Source organism: Zootoca vivipara, chromosome 12 (assembly GCF_963506605.1).
Source record: "Zootoca vivipara chromosome 12, rZooViv1.1, whole genome shotgun sequence".
Lineage (NCBI taxonomy): Eukaryota > Metazoa > Chordata > Lepidosauria > Squamata > Lacertidae > Zootoca > Zootoca vivipara.
In genome coordinates this window covers 58,308,453-58,328,832 of record NC_083287.1, presented here as the reverse complement: position 1 = coordinate 58,328,832, position 20,380 = coordinate 58,308,453, and the positions used below count along the sequence as shown (strand labels likewise).

The 20,380-nt window shown below is 46.3% G+C and overlaps 1 protein-coding gene across 1 annotated transcript; it reads right to left on the bottom strand.

Moving 5' to 3' along the window:
• Nucleotides 1-226: 226 nt before the first annotated feature.
• LOC118092263 (uncharacterized) lies at nt 227-13,867 on the bottom strand. Its single transcript, XM_035130134.2, has 3 exons — nt 13,760-13,867; nt 8,152-8,284; nt 227-5,824 (listed from the first exon to the last, which is right to left on the bottom strand). The coding sequence occupies exons 2-3, from the start codon at nt 8,246-8,248 to the stop codon at nt 2,112-2,114; spliced, it is 3,810 nt and encodes a 1,269-aa protein (XP_034986025.2). The 5' UTR covers nt 8,249-8,284; nt 13,760-13,867; the 3' UTR covers nt 227-2,111.
• Nucleotides 13,868-20,380: the final 6,513 nt, after the last annotated feature.

The following is a 20,380-nucleotide window of genomic DNA, read 5'->3' as shown; positions in this document are numbered from 1 at the left end:
CTGACTCAGATTTTGGGATGGTGGATGTCTGGTGAAGGACCCTGTCGGAGAGGAATTTGCACATTTCTTTCTTTTCTTCTTTAGATCAGTTTGCTTTTTAATGTTAATGTAATATGAAAAGTCTGAATAAAACCTTAATTATTAAAAAAGGGTTCTTAACTGGGCTTCAGCTGAAGGTGGTGCACAGCTCTGCTACCCAGCATGTCCTCCTGGCCCTACTAAAATATTGTGCTGCCTCAGGTGTGGTGGTGGACACTCTCTCGGTCCAATTGCTGGTCCAGCTTCTGTATGAGGAACAGATGCCATCTTGTAATTGGCCTCAGGTAGCAAAATGACTTGCACAGGCCCTGCTCAGGAGACACTGATGAGACCATTCTTAAAGAACAGAGTAGCTTTTATTTAGTGGCTGTTTCATGGCGTAGCTGCAGGACGCAGGCAAAAGGAAGTAAAACATGGCTCCCCAAACATGGGAGAAATCAGTGGGCAATTGTGGTTGCAGCGTGTATCGTTCAATATGCAAAGTGCATAAGACATCTCCGGCAATCAAGTTTCTCAGCAGTCTTCCAGTGCAGGGAAAGAGGAAGGATCTGGTCTCATCTTGTTGTCAGCCAGCTGAGGTGATCTGGTGAATATGGCTTCTAGGCATGGATCCTTCAGACTGAATTTCTGATTCAGCTCCAGGAATTCCTTGGCAGGGAGCCTCTTTGGCACTGCTGGTACAAACAGCAATAGAATATGCTCCCCCCCCCCCAATGCAGATAAATCCAGGGTTAAGCGTTTTAAAAAAGAAATTATATCCTACTGGGTCTTCAAAAAGACATCTAGATGGCTAGAAATAAGAAAATGAAAGAAAAAATATTACAAGTAATCACACACACACACAGATTCCAGTCAATCGCCAGTTGAAAATTTACTCTGGAAACCAAGTCTTATGAGGAACAGTTGAGGGAGCTGAGTATGTTTAGCCTGGAGAAGAGGAGACTAAGAGGAGACATGAGAACCATCTTCACATCTGAAAGGCTGTTTCATGGAAGACAGAGCAAGCTTGTTTTCTGCTGCTCCAGAGCGTAGGAACCAGATCCATGGATTCAAGTTACAAGAAAGGAGATTTGACTAAATATTAGGAAGAACTTTCCGATGGTACGAGTAGTTTGACTGTGGAACAGACTGCCCCTGAAGGTTGTGGACTCTCCTCCATTGAAGGTTTTTAAGCAGAGGTTGGGTGGCCATCTGTCATGGATGCTTTAGTTGAGTTCCTGCATTGCAGGGGTTGGACTAGATGACCCTCTGGGTCTTTTCCAACTCTACGATTCTAAGATTCTATGGATAAGGAACAATACAGAATAAGCAATGCCTCAGAATGGAAGAGAGATCAATCAGGCAGGTCAAAAGCTTGCTAGAACAAAGGGGCCATAAGCAGCTCCTGTCAGGACATTCCTGCAACACCCTAAGTTTCCAATCATGTTCCAAAGGCTGCTAGAGCAGGCAGATTTATGGGCACATTCTTACGCAGGGGTGGTTAGAATCAGCACTTCCATATGAGGCCCCACTCACTTTCTTTATTATTATTAATGGCAGTCATCGGAGATAATACAAATCCCTGAAGAGAACAGCATTTCACCCAGCCCCAATGAGACAATAAGCTGGTAGGAACAATGACTGGGAAGCATTTTGTCTGCAGCAACGAAGGGCTTGTTCACACTTCTGTTTGTTCTGTGCCTGGGAAGCATGGTTCAGAGCAGTTTTCCTCTCGTCTCACACTTTCCAGGCACAGCTCCAAGCAATTTTGCCTTTGCCCCACTGCTTTCCCCCAGAAAGCCTGCTCTTTAGTGCTTAATCAGAACAAATGGCATTCCACAGAAAACCCGATTGCTGATAGTTCTGATTCAGCACTAAAGATCAGGTTTCCCCGAGCGAAATTGGCCAGGCAAATGAAGATGTGGATAAGCTCACCTCACGACAGCTGCAAATGTTTCCACAGCCACCTTCACCCAAGTACAGTACGCACAGAGAGGAAGAGACTCTGGTCTGAATTACACTCACAGAACCTGAGCTCTCTGCTGATAGCCAAAAGCAAACAAAGGGTGCCTGAAAAGCTATATATGACCCCCTTATTTAAACCAGTTTACAATAGCTTCCCCAACTTTCCTAAGTTTGGACTTTTTTACTTCAATTTGATCATAAAGCTTCTGCTCTCCAGGCAGCAGAGGCTCCCTGTTGGCAATTTTCTGTATTAACTCCGCTACTTTCCTCACTTCCTTCAGGGACTGGATTCGCTCCTGATATCCAGGCTTCAGCTCCTGTTCTTCGGACATGATGAGCAGATCGATGTACTCTGGGGTAGAGAGTGGGTTGGGCTTCAGGGCAATCGCCTGAAGGCGCTGGAGGCTTTGAGATGATTTCTTGATAAGCTCTTCTAAGATGTGTTTCACTTCTTCATATTTCTCATTAAGATTTTCAAGCAGTTTCTCTGTGGTCATCATCTCACCAGAGGCATGTTCATACTTTTGCTTCAGTTCTTCATAAGTCCTGATCACTTTTCTTGTGGTATATTCAAATTTGTATTTCTGATTGAAGTGCACATTCCACTCACACTTGCCTGGGCAGATTTTGCATCTTCCTGTGCTCTGATCGATAGCTCCACAACGACGCTTATCTTCATCTCTAGGAATTTCACAAGGATAGTGACAGGTGAAGTGACAATTCATGCAATTAGTTATGTATTTTCCCGTGCCAGCTATATCCGTCTTCACTGGTACAGTTACCTCTACCTCATACGTAAAGTTTCTGTTTGCCGCCATGTCAACACTATGCTTTTCCAGGATTTCCTGCGTCTTCCTCAGTTCTTCCAGCTTGGCCAGTCCAGCATTGATTTGGGGCTGCAACCCTTTAATAGCAGCTTCAAGCTCTTTTCGCTCCCTGAGCACTTCCTTTGTCAAAGTTAAGCTCTTTGTTTCTAGCGTGTGGGATGAATCAAAGAAAGTCTTCATGCTCATGGTGCCCATTTTCCAAAACATTTCATCAAAATTGAAGTTGCCTCCAGGCTCCACAGGATTGTTGGCAAACAGTGAAGAATTGTTGAATTTGAAGTGCACAGGGGTGCCCTTGGCATCCTTAGCACATGGTACATTGGCTTCCTTAATGGCCTCGAGAACAGGAGGGGTCTGTCCGTCTGCAAATGTGATCAGGACTTGGATGTTGTCCTTTATATCTTTGCCAAAGATGGAGAGCACAGAGTCAAAGACGTATTTCTGGGCATGAGTTAAACGAGCAAAAGAGGCCTGGACGACAATACAGATAGCATCTATATGATCAGTGCCCCCTGGGGAGGAGAAAAACTCCCGGATCTGCTTTGTTATCAACTTGTCATGCTCTATTCCTCTTGTGTCTCCAAATCCTGGAGTGTCAATAATGGTGAGGGAAAAGGGGACTTGGAAACCCTCTTGGTAGTGGACGACATAGGCGGTCACTTCTGATGTTTGGCTTTGAGCTTGGCTTCTGTTGGTATTTTCATGAATAAGTTTGAATCGGAAATCATCTCTCCATTGCACACCTAGGACATAATTGATCATCCCATTGATGAGAGTGGTTTTCCCTGACCCTGTGGCCCCCATCACCATAATCACTTTGTTATGGAGCTGCATGTTCTCTTTCCCTAGCTGGTATGTTAGACAGGATCCAGAGACATCCGATATGCGCTCCAGGGGCAGAGCATACACTGCTGGTGGCCCACCCTCCACCCGGATGCTGTCTTGGAGGTATTTACAAGCTACTGTCTTCTCATCTCCTTCCAATGATGTGGAAACCTCAATCTCTTGGCTGGGCTCACTCTCAGCCCCACCGGCACACATGGCTGAGACTCTGACCCTGTAGGGTGTCTGGGGCTTCAGACCATCAATCTCACAGAACTCTGTTTTCTTCCCTGTTCTTTTTTCAGCCCATTCATCTTTGTCCTTGCTTTTTGCCTCTCCAGCCTTTTCACTGTACTCCACTTTGTACTCCTTGATATCAGCTCCAATGACCTTTGGGCTCTCCCAGACAATACTGATTTTGGAAGACTCTACAGTTCTCTCTTTCGGTTTCCCAGGAGGGCTGGTAGGAAGTGTCTTTACAGATCTACTCAAATCACTAGTCTCACTAAGTCCTGGTTTGCTCCTAGCGGTGTATCGGAATTGGTATTCTGTGTTTGCACTCAACCCTCTCACTTGGAATGTCTCCTGACTGCTGTCTGTATTCACAATCTTCCAATTTTCTTCTCCTGCAATCTTGTACTCTACTTGATAGCTAGAGATTGAAGCCCTCCCGTACTCCTCTGGTTGAAATGTCAGCTGCACACTCTCATGTTCAATTCGGCCAATCAGTGGAGGGAGAGGTTTGGAGGGCAGCTCAAAGTTGCTGCTGAACAGCTCCCCATCTTCATAGAGGTAAATGGAAGCCCCTGGGTTGTCCTGATCCGGGACAGAAGCCACAAGGAACTGGGTATTCTCATTTGATTTATTGACCCGGGCAAAATCTGCAATGGATTTGGCAGCTTTCCGAGCATTTCTCTGTCTGTCTTTTTGCTCAAACCAAGCTTTACTGTTCTTGGGTGTTGACTGGCCACTGGTGGAATTTGCTGTTTCCTGAAAAAAATCTTTCTGAAGCCAGTCTTGTAAGCTGGTTAAAAATGGTTCCTCATCATGTAAAGAAGTGAAAGTAAATGAGACAACAAGCTCATTCACAGGGTTTAGCACGATTTCTTCCAGTTTGTTCTGGGAAGAGATTACCTCCATTCCACTTAGGATTTTAAGGTAAGAATTCACCAAATTAATCTCTCGTTCCTTGGTGTCCAAAAACTCACTGAGTCTTTGGCTATTGAAGGGAGACTGGTTAATGGACATTAAAATGTCCACCAGAACTCTTTCCTCTTTCCCCCCTCCCCGGATCAAAGGCAGGATTCCTGCCAGGTGTTTCTGGAAAGTCTGCCTGTGCTGCTTGCACAGATCCTTGAATCTCTTGATTTTCATCTTTAATTCTGGGAAGTTTTCAGCAACAGGATTCATAGTCAGATCATTGCATCGCATGTTGATTTCATGCAGTTTCTCCAAGACAGTTTGAGCATCAAAGATCAGTGTTAAGCTGATTTCACGCACCATCTTAGCTGCTCTGGAATCTAGCTTGGTCAGTGGGTACAGCCAAACTCTTACAGGCACAGCCTTTTCCCCATCCTCCCCGAGCTTTTGAGGCAGATCGCTGTAGACTTTCATGGCATCTTGAAAAGTCACCGGATTACTTTCCAAAGAAAAATCTCCATAGAACTTGCAGCTGAAATTCTCCGTTTGGGCTTTCTCCTTCTCCTCCATCTCGACAGATGCTTCCCCTTTGAGAGAGACTGCAATCAAGTTAATCGCAGCATGGAGGCTTCCTTGTATATCTTGCACAGACTCGGAGGAAGAGACATTTCGGTCAAACACAAAGAAAGCCTGGGCTCCATACAAGATGGCAGTGACAACATGGGTGGCTGTGCCATGCTCAAAAACAGCTGGATAAGTGACATTTTGGATTCCCAAATGGCTCATGGTCAGCTGTGAATACCTGGTGGTAGCTTTGTACTGCAGAGTGACTCTGGCCTGTTTTGTGGACTTCTTGGTGTCTTGAAAGAATTTGCCTGATCCACCCACTTCAACCATTCCACCCAAAAAACTGGCCTTGAGCGATGCTGAGACATTGAGGGCGGAGGCCTTATCATCGATGGAGTCAGATGCAATGATTTCATATTCAGCCTTGGGTTGTGGTTTGATACACAAGTCCTTCTGAAGCGAGTCCTGGTCCCAAAGGGTGATTCCTGGGAAAAAGCCGAGAAATATGCAAGGCTTGAGTATGCTCATACAAATATAGAACACAAGTAGCCTAATGCCTAAGGCTGAACAGAGAAACAAGGAGTTAAAATAGAGCTATCATTGCCCACAATGTCTGCACTCATGAATTTTGTCCCACTGTCATCCCCAACCAAAGAGGTTTGTGCAGTTTTGTAAAACTTTGCAAAACGCAGGGGAAATCTTTGACCAAAAATGATAGTGGAACAAATGTGAACATTTCCTGAGTGTCTGTTGTACAGGCCTCAGAAAGGGGATGGGGCACTAGCTCAGCAACAGGGATAAGTTTCCAGATTCAGTCACCACCATTTAGGGCTGTGAACATCTCCTGATTGAGGCCATGAAGAGCTGGTGCTACTTGTTGACTGGCACGGGAGAAATGGGTATACATAAAGAGAATTCCCCGGAGGCCAAGATCCAAGTTAGGGGCAAAAAACTTGGGTGAGAGAACCCCAGCAGATTTAAAATCACAAAATATGCAGCAAAGCAAAGTGTGGAGATTTAGCCTGTCAGACCTTTAAAATACGTGCTTGTGAGTTCCTTCCAAAATAGTCCCCTCTTCCCCGACATTGAAAAAGACCACGTTTGGTAAGTTCATAATGGTTCACTTAAAAACTCTCCAAAGGTCAGATTCATGTGATTTTCCATACAGCAGTCAGAATACAGGGAGTAAAACTTGGCTTAGTTACAGTTGTGAACGTTGTTAAATTATTGGTACAGGAACACAACAATGGATTACAGTTCCTCCAGGTGTCCCTATTTTCCAGGGACAGTCTCTCGGATTTAGAGAAGCCATCCCAGTTTCTGATTTGATCCCAGAATGTTCTGCTTTCCCTTAGGCTTGGACATTTCTATTTTCATCAGAGAAATGTTGGAGGGTATGGAGTTATGCGACCCCCTGAGCCAAGGAGAAAAGTAACTAGACAAACTATAGAAGACACCTGAAGGCAGCCCTGTACAGTGGTACCTCCGTTTACAAACGCAATTGGTTCCGAAAGTCTGTACTTAACCTGAAGCGTACTTAACCTGAAGCAAACTTTCCCACTGAAAGTAATGGAAAGTGGATTAATCCGTTCCAGGCGGTCCGTGGAGTACTTAACCTGAAGCGTACTTAACCCGAAGTATGAGTGTGATTGGTTCTGGAAGTCTGTACTTAAACTGAAGCGTACTTAACCTGAAGCAAACTTTCCCATTGAAAGTAATGGAAAATGAATTAATCCGTTCCAGATGGGTCCGCAGTGTTTGTAAACCGAGGTGGTTGTAAACCGAGGTATGACTGTATAGGGAAGTTTTTACGTTTAATGTGGTATTTTTCAAGAAAAAAAGATGCCAGAATTCACCTTGAATGCCTCCCTTGTTATCTTAGAATGCAATGGTGCCCACCTGAGAGGTGCTGGAACTGAGGTTCTGGCTTTAAAAAAGCCTCTTTTTTTTTTTACCTACAATAATAATTGTGGACCATGCGGTCACGAAGAGTCGGACACGACTAAACGACTAAACAACAACAACAAATAATTGTGGAAAGATGTGTTCTTAATGGCCTGCATACAGCGGCGAAGGAAGCGTCTTGGGCACCCATAGGGGCGGGGCTTGGCACTTCCCAGGACCCAGGGAATGTGGCACCCGGTGCCCAGGAACCGGGGGATGCGGCACCCGGCACTTGGCGTCCAGGACCTGAGGGACGTGGTGCCTGGGATCTGGCACTCGGGACGCAGAGCGTGATGCTCAGGACATGCCAGCAGCGCAATGCACATCCTGCTGGGGGGTGTCAGTGCTGCAGTGCAATCCCGTTGGGTTGTGTTTCAGGGCTGAGGGCGGGCAACACGCAAAATGCCACACACCCACACCCAAGGATGGCACCCTGGGCGATGCGCCCCCCCTGCCCCTACCTTCCTTCACCAGTGCCTGCATAGGCCTGGTGGACTAGAAAGGTTTTGAGCAAGCTTTAAAAAAATTGAAACAGAACACACCTGCTAAATCTTTATTGGCAGATGAGGAGGAGGAGGATTTGGGCCAAGACGATGCCAGCAAGATTAAGGAGCAAAGAAGCTATCAAGGGCAAGAAGACTTATTTTTAATAAATGGAAGTCCTGTCCAAATGAAGAGAACATAAAGGAACACAAATTTTGGCAAAAGAAGTGGAAGCAGACAGTAAGGGATATTGAAAATGAATTTGAGGAGCACATTGGACATTCTCCCATTTAGCACTGAAACTGCACTGTTTGGGCCGACTGCTAATCTTGATATGAATAATGTTTTCCTTTTCAGTATAAGCTCTTCCTTGCACCAGCTCTACCTGGGATGAGGGCATCTTTACGACAGTCGTACAGCATCCCCAGCTGGAATGGGCGGCCCAGGGCTGGTATATCAACTGTGTCGTCTGATCTGTCCATGGCTCAGGTCCAGGTTGTTCTCCTGCCTCCACCTCCCTGCAAGAAACAAGCGGCATGAAGGACTCCAGAAAGATTATTTGGCATGCAAAGCATGTGGGGAAAAGAGGAAGATTAGCACTACCATCCAAAGAGGGATGCCGACATGCCATCAAAGGGGGGAGGGAGGGAGGGAGGGCAGGGAATGTCCCATCATTGGGGGGATTAGACGTTTGTATGCAGTAGTTGCACATGTGGAAGGTAGCCTGTGCAACTGATCTTCTTGCTTACCCACCATCCAGCTCCCTGTAGCAGTTGAAAACTTTCCTGTGATCCCTGCACCCTGAACAAAGGGGACTGTGTCACACAGAATTGCAGTGAGAGGGGAAATCACCTTAAGACTCGGCAAAGGGATCATGTGCCAACGGGGGCTCTGCTTGGACAGGATTCCTAGGCCCAAAGTTAGGTGAATCCCACTGCAGCCCTGTATGGCAGACACTACACTATCCAGGCACTCTGGAAAGGGTTTGGGTAGGCACAAAGGGTCACAGGAGCTGGACGGGAAGATATATTTTCCATGCACAACCACTGGATGATTCCTACACTGAATTTTGTGGGTATAAAGCTGTCAGTCAAGTCCAACATTCCGAGAGGACTAACTGCCTCTATGTGGCAGGCAGTTTGCCTGTTGGTCGGTTGCTGCTAGGAGTGTTAACTGGGAAGAAGAAGGAGGAGGAGGAGGAGGAGGAGGAGGAGGAGGAGGAGGAGGAGGAGTTTGGATTTGATATCCATACCCAACTCCCTCAACCATTCCCTGCAAAAAGCTTGGTTTCCTGGCCCTTCATCATCTTGGTCTCCTGCTGTTGTAAGCCAAAAATGGCTTATCTTCTGAGTTAGCCAATAAAACTCAGAGACAAGAGGAGTTAGGAGTCCATTATGTTTATTGCAAAGCAATAAGGTTACAGTCGAATCTTTTCGCAAAACTGCAACCCCGCCCAAAGGTCGGGCAGGAATTTATAACATTTCAGACAAAGGATTTTGATTTAACCAATCACATAAAGCATTACATCATTTAATATTTTAATATTCATCATTATCTCATTTCATATTTAATATGTATATCATTACCTAATCTAATACGCATGCGCAATAAGCATTGCTAACTAAACTTTGATTCTTACCGTGATCTGTTAAAATATTGTTAGTTTGCATGTATGGGAACCTGTGTTACGTGTGGATGTAACAATTTATGTCCTAGTTTATGAATTGCTTCTTTGTGATTTACGTATTAGCTGACCTTCTATCCCAGTAGGGACGGCTTCTTACTGAATCATCAGTTTCTTTAAAGCAACAGGTTACCATAATTCACTAATATAAGCATATTCCAGGATTTATAGGGAATTACATTATTACCTTAATTGGGGCCCTTTGGGCCCCTGCTACACTGCCCTAGCACACGTTCCAGCTTGTCAGTATCTTTCTTAAACTGAGGTGTGTAGGAGTGCATCAGTGTAGGTAAGTATGGGGTAAGGATAATAAGACAAAGACAGCCAGAGTTTTGCCAGCAAGACAAGTTTTGTGCCCGTCCGTGCGAGCTTTGTCCCAATGGGGCGGCACCTGTCCGGGCAAGCGTCCCAAGGGGGAGACGCCCACCCACGGCAATGTCACACATCTCTGGCTGGCACCCGGGGCCACCTGCCCACCCACCCGCTTCATCCACCACTGTGAACACGGTCTTAACAGTGAGTCCATAAGTGACTGTGGAGGCCAATTCTGGATCCACACGTCCTTCCACAGTGGGGACATACCGGTAGGTTTCTGGGTGGGAGTTGATCATGGTGAGGGTTTGCCAAACGTGGCTTCCTCTTAGCACGTTTCTCCCTTTTGTCCTGAGTTTAAGCATCTTCAAAGTCCACAACACCTTTGGTAAAGGCTGTTCTCCAATTGGAGTGCTTGCAGGCCAGTGTTTCCCAGTTGTCAGTGTTTATACTACATTTTTTTAGATTTGCCTTGAGACAGTCTTTAAACCTCTTGTGCATGTCGAGAGTGGCCTCTGACTCTCTCCCTGTGCCAGGTCGTTTATTACATGCTAAGGAAGCACCACAGAATTCAAAAAGAACCTATCACATTCCTCCAATGTAGCCCATGTAATTCCCCATGTTCCCACATGGACAGAGAGTGAAGTTTCAAAGAAGCTTTGAAGTAGCAATATGGTAAACATAAACAAACTTTCCCATGCACAGACCTCTTGCATTCCTAGGCTTCAAAGATTATTCATATGAAAGAGGAGATTAAGGAGATAGACAAAGACAGCTTCCTATTATCACCTTGCCTTTGTCCGGAAAGGTAGAAACCTTATGGTAGCCATGAGTATACTATATTTGTTAGGACCTCAAAGAGATCTGGGCATCAAAGGAAAGTACTTAACAGCCATTTAGTGAAGCCAAATGTGATCTCAGGCTAATGCAGCATCAGGAGAGAGAGAGAGAGAGAGAGAAACGTGATTTCTAAATGGAGAAATAAACACAGCCAATTGTACAGCATCTGTAAAATTCATATCAAAAATCATTTCCCTATTATGATCCAGCCAGAAACAGTCCGCTATTGTGAATTGTGAATTCAAAAGCATTCAGTTCAACCGACACGCTGATCACATAGTTTATGATTTCCTATATTGATTTTTTTAGGATGCTACAGTGGTGCCCTGAACCTTACAAAGTACTCCAGGTGTGTTGCAAGGGACCCCCAAGAGTAATCTAGTCCAACCCCCTGCAATGCAGGAATCTCAGCTAAAGCATCCATTTTCATGTAACTATTTCCAGTGTCTTTCTTTATTAAGACTTTGGCTACCTTTCCTGTTCATTAAATGTCTCCCAATACCCTTCTCCATCTGTCTGCAAAGCAATTCAAGATTAATCCCAATTGCCCTGTCTAGCCAATTCTCTTTTCAGGCATAAGGTGATCACCATAGAGCCCATAACAATTTATTCTTTTCAGTGTTCTGGAACGGACATTCACTACATACAGTCCCTAAAAGCAACTAGTTCTGTACTGTAAAAGGCAGTTAGTGACCTTTTCAGTTTAGCTAGTCCATAAACTAAAACGTCAATTTAGAATAATCAAAACGATAGTTTTATGAAATTATTGCTTTCTCTAACATATGTATATCACTTGTAGGGTGGGATGTATTTACACTGGTGAAAGATCTCTCCCTTTCTGGGAAAGGCTCTGGCTGGAGAGAAACCTTCCTTGCAACTGGTCTTGACTTGCTGTGAACTTGAGCTCCCTGAGCCTTCGCCTCTTTTGCTTTCACTTCACTTGGCAGAGCCCAGTTTGAACTCCCTGCACTCTGCGCACCAGATCCAGCCCCACTTGGAAAAATCACTCAGTCCAAAATGCAGCAGCCAGATTGCTGGCCAGGCTATTAATGGGCTGGCAGAAACAGTTGCAGATTTGGTAGACAGTGTGGCTGGAATAAACTCGAAGCTGCCAAAAGGGAGAAGAGCAGGGCCAAACTTACAAGACAAGGACTGGACTTCTGTTGATGCAGCCTAGGATTGCATTAGGGTTTTTTTTTTACTGCTGGATCTCACTGTTGACTCATTTTAAGCTTGTGTTCTACTAAGACCCCTAGATCCTTTCTACATACCATATACTGCCAGAATGCCAGGTGTCCCAATCTTATATTTGTGCATCTGTTTATTACGGTACTTCTAAGTGCAGAAACTGACATTTTATCCCCATTGAAATCAGTGTTGTTAGTCTTGCCCCAGTTCTTTAGTCTGTTACAGACATATTGAATATTGATTCTCTCTTCTTCAGTATTAACTACCCTTCCCAGTTCAGTGTCACCTGCAAATTGGATGAGCATCCCTTTCTCTCCAAGTCAACAAACCCAAATCCTGGTTAAGTGCCAAGACTTTGCCTGTGCTCACAAAATCTGCTAAGGAGATTTCAAGCTTGCTGCCTTTAGCTACAATCACTATAAACCTTGTCTACATGTTCAATTTATGCCCTGCTGTCTTGTATGTATTCTATATTAACCTTGCTTATGATCGACATTTTTGTATTCACTCATAGGAAGTTTGATTCTTGCTAGATTAGAAAAATAAAGTAAACGTCCATGCCTACTCTCATCACCTCAATTAAACAGAGTTCAAGGCAATACACATTTCAGCAGCACAACAGAGCTGGCAAGGAAATGGGTTCTGCAGTTTGCCACCTGCTCTCAGCATTTCCTCCTGGGCAGCAGACCTTTCATTCAATCACTTTGCAAGGAGGGAAGGTTCCTCCTATAGAGTGGGAAAAACCAAAGAAGAGTTTGGATTTGATATCCCGCTTTATCACTACCCGAAGGAGTCTCAAAGCGGCTAACAATCTCCTTTCCCTTCCTCCCCCACAACAAACACTCTGTGAGGTGAGTGAGGCTGAGAGACTTCAGAGAAGTGTGACTAGCCCAAGGTCACCCAGCAGCTGCATGTGGAGGAGCAGAGACACAAACCCGGTTCCCCAGATTACGAGTCTGCCGCTCTTAACCACTACACCACACTGGCTGTGAGATAGCAGAACTGGAGTTGAAGCTGAGTTCCACCTATGCTCTGATTGTGCTTGCAGAAACTGGGCAGGGTGCTAACGCTTTGAAGAGCCCTCAATTTCTCTTGACATCCCCCAGCTTTCCCCCAAGAATAGGCAAAAGGAAAGGTAGGGCAGAGAGGGAGAGAAAGAGATCTGATGCAGGTCTCCCCCAAATTGTGAGGATTAAGAGCAATCTCACACTCAGGGCCGGCCCTACAGCCAGGTTGGGTGGCGCAGGGCGCCAGGGTGCTGGGCCACCAGGGGGGTGCCGCGTAGCTGCGCCTGCGGCAGCCGCACTACACGATACGCCCGCCCGCCTGCCGTGCAGCAGCACCCACAGCCGCCGTGCTGAGCCCGCCCACCACGCTGGGGAACGGGGCGGGGGGCGGGCGCCGGAGAGATCCGTCGCACCACGGTGCCAGGACGCCAGATATACTTAAGACGGCCCTGCTCACACTCGTTGCAGTCTTAAAATCAGAGAGCAGAGAAGAATAAACAGTGGGGGGTGCCATCAATGACTGAAATACTTTTCCCGTTAATTGATGGAGACTGGTAAAACAAACCAAGGGAACACACAGAAATGTCCAGGATGCAATAGCCCAGATGGCCCACAGTCGCCTGCCCCCTCCCTCCTGCAAGGAAGCAACTGGAGCAGCAGAGGTGCTCAGCATCTCAGGAAGGGGCCATATCCTGAGTCAGGCCAGGGGTCCCCCTAGTCCCACCCCAAAGCCCGGGAGAGCCTTGCGCTGCAGCCTTCATTCCTTTGCTCCAAGTCTGGGCCATATCAGGATGGATTTGTGGCCTTTCCAAAGAGCCCGAGAGCAGGAGGCGAGGGCATCAGCGCAAGATCCCCGTCACCAAGTCCCCTCTGCAATATGCCATGGTTACAGCAGCCATGCAAAAGAAGCTTTTGACAACAAAAGAAGATGTGACAACTTCTAATGTGCAAACGCATCTTACCAGAAACGTGGAAATCGGATGACTCTTGCCTCCAAGTGGCTCTCTTGCTTGAGTTTGTCTCGACTTGCGTTGGTCCCCTCTTAAAGCACAAGTCTGTTTCAGGCACAGAGGCCACTTCTCCTTTTATCTATTCATGAGTGACAAAGTGCAAGGGGACAAGGATCACTTTCGGGGGAGAAGGAAGTTGCGAGATGGTGGTAACCGTTTCCACTCGTCAGCATTTCACTCCAAAAAGGCTCTCAAGCAGAGCATCATAGAGTTGGAAGGGACCCCAAGGGCCATCCAGTCCAACCCCCTCCCGTGGCCTCCCCACAAACACATGCAGAAACAAGGTCCTTGGTTGCACAACCCTCCCTTTCCTGGTATCTGGACCCAAAATGGATCTATGGAAGCTGGTCAGCTTCATACAGCAGGGATCGACATCACCAGGGATCTGTTCTCCCCCCTGGGCTTTGGGGGAAGAGGTTATCAGCAGGTCCTCCATCTTGGCCTCAGATATGTGGGCTCTTGGCAGTAGAGGAAGGTTTCCCTTGACATTGAGCCACAATCAGCCTCTATTTATATGAGATTAAGAAAGAAGAGGCTTTCTGGAGCAAAAGCAGTCAACCCCTGAAGAACTGCCCTGAGATGTTTGGGTGAAGGGCGGTATACAAACAACAACAGCAAGAAATATTCTCTTCCATTTTTATGCATTGTGGCAGCAGTGGGGCCATGCTCTAGGGAAACCCTTCAAACCCCTCACAGATGAACGAGGAAATTCTGTGTATTCAGAGGGTGGAAGAGCTGATAGGAGTTTGCCCTTGGAAATGCCTCCCGGTGTAAATGTGATGGGGCCGTCCCCTCAGGCAGGCGTGGGGAACCTTTGCCCCTCCTGAGGCGGATGAACTACAACTCCCGCCACCAGGCCCTTTGGCCAGGCTATCTGGGGCCGGTGGGAGTTGTAGTTCAGCAACATCTTTTGCGCCAAAAATCCCCCAGGCCTGCCCCAGGGAAAGGAACCTTTTGAACTCCTCATGATGAACTCCCCTCACAAATCTCATTTATTTGACTGGCCAAAGGCTCTTCCATTGCTGATCTTCCCTGGCTTGTGAGGGCTCTGGAGGGAAACATTTTGAACCTGCTGTTCTGGTGGCCTCAAAAAAAAGAGCGGGAAAATCCTAGCTGTTTCTTTCTAGGAAGAGGACCGAGCCATTATTCTTTTTGCTTTGTTGCCTTACCTGGGGAAACCTGCCGTTTACCACTGAAAGCAGAAGGGATGCTAAACAGAACAACAAGGGTTTACATTCAGGAAACATTATATGTTATACAACTCCTATGGTTAACCGGAAAGGAGGAAAAAAACAAAGAAAGTCCCTTTTCTTCCTCTCGGGTGTTAACCCCCGGATAGGATCAGCAGGGCATAGCTTAATAATTTCTCCCCAGTCCCAGCTTTTCAGCTGGAACTCGGACCTGACCCACAGAGCCGCTGCAGATGCAGAGACTCCTACTCAAAGGATTATTTCAAATAAGTTTTACACAGCAGCAAAGTATCCAATATGCCACTTCAGCTAAATCCAGTTAGCCCCGCAACTCTCAATTTCCCTCTTGGTTTACTATTTGGCCCACTAGCAGTACCTTCTGCCCTCTGTGCCCTTTCCAAGGTGGATCAGACCTTGCTTCCCCTTTTTAAAAGGAGGTTCCCAAACACCAAGAATTTCATACCTTTCTTATCTGTTGGGCGTTTGTTGCCGGGACTCCGTCTCCTCCTCAGTGAGTTGAAATGCAGGTTGGGCCGTCTTTGTCCTCCACTGCTCTGCCGAAGTAGTAGGAGAGAAAAATGTGTCCCAAATCGTCCTGCTTCAACCTTGGTACATCCGAGAATTCACGGCACCAAATGTTGTAAGCCAAAAATGGCTTATCTTCTGAGTTAGACCAATAAAACTCAGAGACAAGAGGAGTTAGGAGTCCATTATGTTTATTGCAAAGCAATAAGGTTACAGTCGAATCGGGCAGGAATTCATAACATTTCAGACAAAGGATTTCAATTTAACCAATCACATAAATCATTACATCATTTTATATTTAATATTCATCATCTCATTTCATATTTAATATGTATGTCATTACCTAATCTAATACGCATGCACAATAAGCATTGCTAACTAAACTTTGATTCTTACCAGTGATCTGTTACATATTGTTAGTTTGCATGCATGGGAACCTGTGTCACGTGTGGATGTAACAATTTATGTTCTAGTTCATGAATTGCTTCTTTGTGATTTACGTATTAGCTGACCTTCTATCCCAGTAGGGACGGCTTCTTGCTGAATCATCAGTTTCTTTAAAGCAACAGGTTACCATAATTCACTAATATAAGCATATTCCAGGATTTATAGGGATTTACATTATCACCTTAATTGGGGCCCTTTGGGCCTTTGGGCCCCTGCTACAACCTCACAAATCTTATTTATTTGACTGGCCAAAGGCTCTTCCAATGCTGATCTTCCCTGGCCTGTCAGGGCTCTGGAGGGAAACATTTTGAAGCTGCTGTTCTGGTGGCCTAAAGAAAAAGAGCGGGAAAATCCTAGCTGTTTCTGAGGGGAAGTGTCTAAAATTCTCCTCAGAACCAGTCCTTAAACTGCTTAGGGCAATTCACTCCTTTTGCTTCTGAGGGGAGAGAGAAACTAGCACACTCAGCTTCTAAGTTAGCGTTTGCACAAAACTCAAGAGCACCACTCCTTAACTCCTGGGATTTCGGGCCTGGAAAAGCGATGAGGAAGGAGATACGCCGTCATTTGCTTTCCATCATATCCCTTCTGAGCGTTTGGTGCAATCTCTCAAATCCCTGACTAGCACACATTTTATGAAGCTGAAAAGCTCTGAGTGAAGGGACTTAATAACATTCATCAAGGGACAGGAGGAGGAAAACTCGGCCTATTTGGGGCACGTATTCCTCCCCCCCCCAGCTCCCACTTGGCTCCAGTCGCCATTTCATGCATTGGAACCCGTGAATTGATGCTGCACCGAAATGGCTGCCCTGTTGGGCAAGGCTTTTCCTGAGGGGTGTCCACAGAGGGGTCGGGAACCCTTGAGCCCACTCGCAGAAGTGGCCTGGGAGCCCTGCCCTTCCTGGCTAGCGGAGGGAGGCTGTTTCCCCCACCATGCTGGCCTCACAAAATGGAACCGGGGGGCGCATTGCCTGTCATGTGTCCCCAGGCTGAGGGAAGAGAAGAGGAGGGTGAGGGAATCCTCCCACCTGGCCATGGCCTTATGAAGAACAGTCAACAAACACATAATAATAATAATAATAATAATAATAATAATAATAATAATAATAATAATAATTTATACCCCCGCCCATCTGGCTGGGTTTCCCCAGCCACTCTGGGTGGCTTCCAACAGAAAAATGAAATAAAAGACGTAACCGGCTGTGCATTCACATAAATAATGCTCTTCTATATTTTCCACAGTATCAAATATTTGCCTCATACATAATCAACACATAAAGTTCAACTGATCCCAATAGATCAGTTCATTCATAAAGTCCAAATATTTGCTCGTTTCTATTCCACGTATGTCTTTGTATATTCATAAAATCCAAATGGGAGCTTGCTACAGTTCCACAGAATCTTGACAATGATTTCTGGAATAATGGCCTTGTTTTGCCCTCCTTGGGCTTCATCAGTTGTACATGTTCTAAATAATATAAATGAATACAATGTCGCATTTCAACGTATTTTAACAAATAAAAACAATATACATATCTTTCTACATATGTAGAAAGAAATGGAAGAGTAGAGAAGTTAAATTTTAAGGTTTATAAGATATAAAATTAAGTTAATTTTTAAGTAAAATTAGATGTTTAGTAAGATTTTGAAAAAGCCATTTTTCTTCTGAGTAGAACAACTTGGGATTTTGAAATAGCCATTTTTCTTCTGAGTAGAACAACTTGGGAATGATGTAAATGCAGTCACTGGAGTGATTTTATATGAATTTCTAAAGTTTTCCCATTGAACCAGTACAGTACATAGAGACATTTATCAGAGAATTACTACATTTGGTAGGTCTCTCTCTCTCCCCTTCCAATTTCCTGCTAACAGGCTTGAGCACACTTTCACACTTTCGAGGAAGAGGACCGAGCCCTTGGGTCCTCTTTTTGCTTTGCTGCCTTACCTGGGAAAACCTGCTGTTTCCCGCTGAATTTGGACAAACCTCAATCTGCAGGAAACCCAATTGACATTTCTTATGATTCAGTGGTAGAGAAGGGATTTCCCCAGAGGAAGCAGCGCACTGGTGGAGGAAAGGGGTGAGGGGGGTGCAGTTCGCCCTGGGTGTCATCGCTGGGGTGTGTGTGTGTGACATAGCCGCCCCGACCCCTGGGACGCTTGCTGCGGGTGCTGCCCCCATGGGACTCTCGCCACAGGCACCGCCCCCTGGGCCGCTCGCCATGGGCACTGCCCCCCGGGACTTTCGCCACGGTGCCCCCCTAGGATACTCGCTGTGGGTGGCTGTTGGGGAAAAATCCAGGTGAGGCGACTCAGCCACCTGCCTCGTCAGGCAAAGCCCGCGGTTCGCTGTGGAGGATAAAGGAAGAAATCCAGCCCAACTGGAGCAAAATAGCAAAGTTTATTGCGCAACAGGTTCGTAACAGTGGCGCCCCCTGGGATGCTCGCCCCACCCCTGGGTGTACAGCATGTGTGCCGCTCCGGATGCTGTAGCAGCTAGCTCCACCTCTGCGCAAGGGCAAAACCGCTCAGACCTGTGCCTGGGAAGCACAAGACAAGTGGAAGTTTGGACGAGGCCAAAGTTTCACAGGGGACTTTGCTTGACCTCTCCTTTGGTTAATGCAAAATAACACGGGCAATCGTATTACAAGTACATATTACATTGCGGGACTGGCGCATAGTGGATATTCTAAATGTTATGTTCTTACTAAAGGGTCCCTCCAGACATTTCTGTCCCTCTGAATTGTAGGATGAAGCCTGTATCAGCTCAGGAGAAAGAAGCAGGTTTCCATGAAATGCTGATCTGGGGGACCAGTTCCTGGAACCTCTCGATTTTCTTCCTCATCTGAGCGGATTTTGCAAAGGTATTTATTTTCATTATTGTACAAGGCACACTGGAAAGGGGATGTGGCCTCTGCCACCGAGTTATTCTGAATCTGAATCTGAAAGCGGTGATGATGGTCACAGGCGTTCAGAGGCTCTAACTTGGAGCAAGGGTCTGAAAGTGGAAGTTGTCCTTCTTGCAAATTGTAAATGCAATGACTCCTTTTGCAGCAGCTAGGATTATCCATTCACGTGGATCATCACAGGCGTATCTGTGGAGGGATGAATGCCTGGGCCTAGGAGGGAGCTGCCTGGTGCCCCATTAGAAGAAGGAGTGTTCTTGGTTTCCCTAAATGTGGTAGTTGTGAGACTATTCTGAACAAAGTCCTTGGACCCAAGGGATGCTTCCAGATGCCCGTAAGTCATACATTTTCTTCAGCAGTGGCAGTGCATGAGGTGGGGTGGGAGCAGAAGTGGTGTCCTCCAGGCAAGGTGGGGAGCAAGGTGGTGGCTTGCCAGTGCCACTTCACCCCACCCTAACCTGAGAATGGTGCCCACCCCCAGAATGGCACAATCAATGCTCCCCACCCCGTCACCCCTGCCATCCCACTGTACAGTTTTGGGGTAAGATTTTCAAGTGAGTTGCGGCTGTTTAATTCCCAACATACTTAGAGTGCCCTGGACTATCTAGATTCATTTCAAATTGATTTCTGACCCAGACTTGGTGTGGTCACTCTGCTGGTTGGCTAAGGCTTGGAAGAGGAATATGTATGATGGTCTTTGTTCTCCTGGACCTTTCGGTAGATTCTGAACAGGCTGCCTGGGATGGGACTCCAGGGTCAGTGTGTTTGAGTGCTTCCATTGTATCTATATGAACGCAAATATTGCAAAATGCCATAGCATTCCAGCAATGAAACCTAAGCTCTTTGTGTAGGCAGCACTGTCTGCACCCCTGGAACTTCACACTGCTCAGATAAGTGGAGTCAATGTAAGATGGCAGGGTCACAAAAAACGTATGGCAGCCCTAAGCAATAGGCACCCTAACCCTTGGGGTCACGGGGCCACCCAAATCCGATGTCATTCGATTCACTCCAAAGCAGTGAAAGACGTTGACAAAAGGTCTGCGACAGCTTTTCACAGCAAAAAGCCCACGCTTTGCGGCACCCCAAAAATGGAGCAATCAGACCATAAGTCGGGGGTGTGGCACAGGTTCGCTGAAAACCCGACATCGTCCAATTCACTCCGAAGTGGAGCAAAACACCAATGAAAGGTCTACAGCAGTGTTTTGTGGTGAACACCCCGTGTTCTGCGGCGCCCCACAAACAGAGCACTCGGCATGAGGCAGAGTGGGCATTGCTCTTTTGGTGGGGTGTTGCAAAACATGGGGGTTTCACTGCAAAACGTTTGCCAAAGTTTGGCAGCGGTTTGGAGTGAATCAGAGAACATTGGGTTTTTAGTGACCTTTTGACCCCCCATTTGAGGGACTATTGCTCCGTTGGTAGGGTGCTACAAAATGCAGGGTTTTTGCTGCAAGACACTGCAAAATGTTTGCCAAAGTTTGGCACCAGTTTAGAGTGAATTAGACAATGTTGGG

Coding starts and splice junctions, on each gene's coding strand:
- LOC118092263 (XM_035130134.2), bottom strand. CDS start 8,248: ATGGACAGATCAGACGACACAGTTGATATACCAGCCCTGGGCCGCCCA. Junction 5,825..8,151: donor TAAAGATGCCCTCATCCCAG/GTAGAGCTGGTG, acceptor GCTTTTTCCCAG/GAATCACCCTTTGGGACCAG.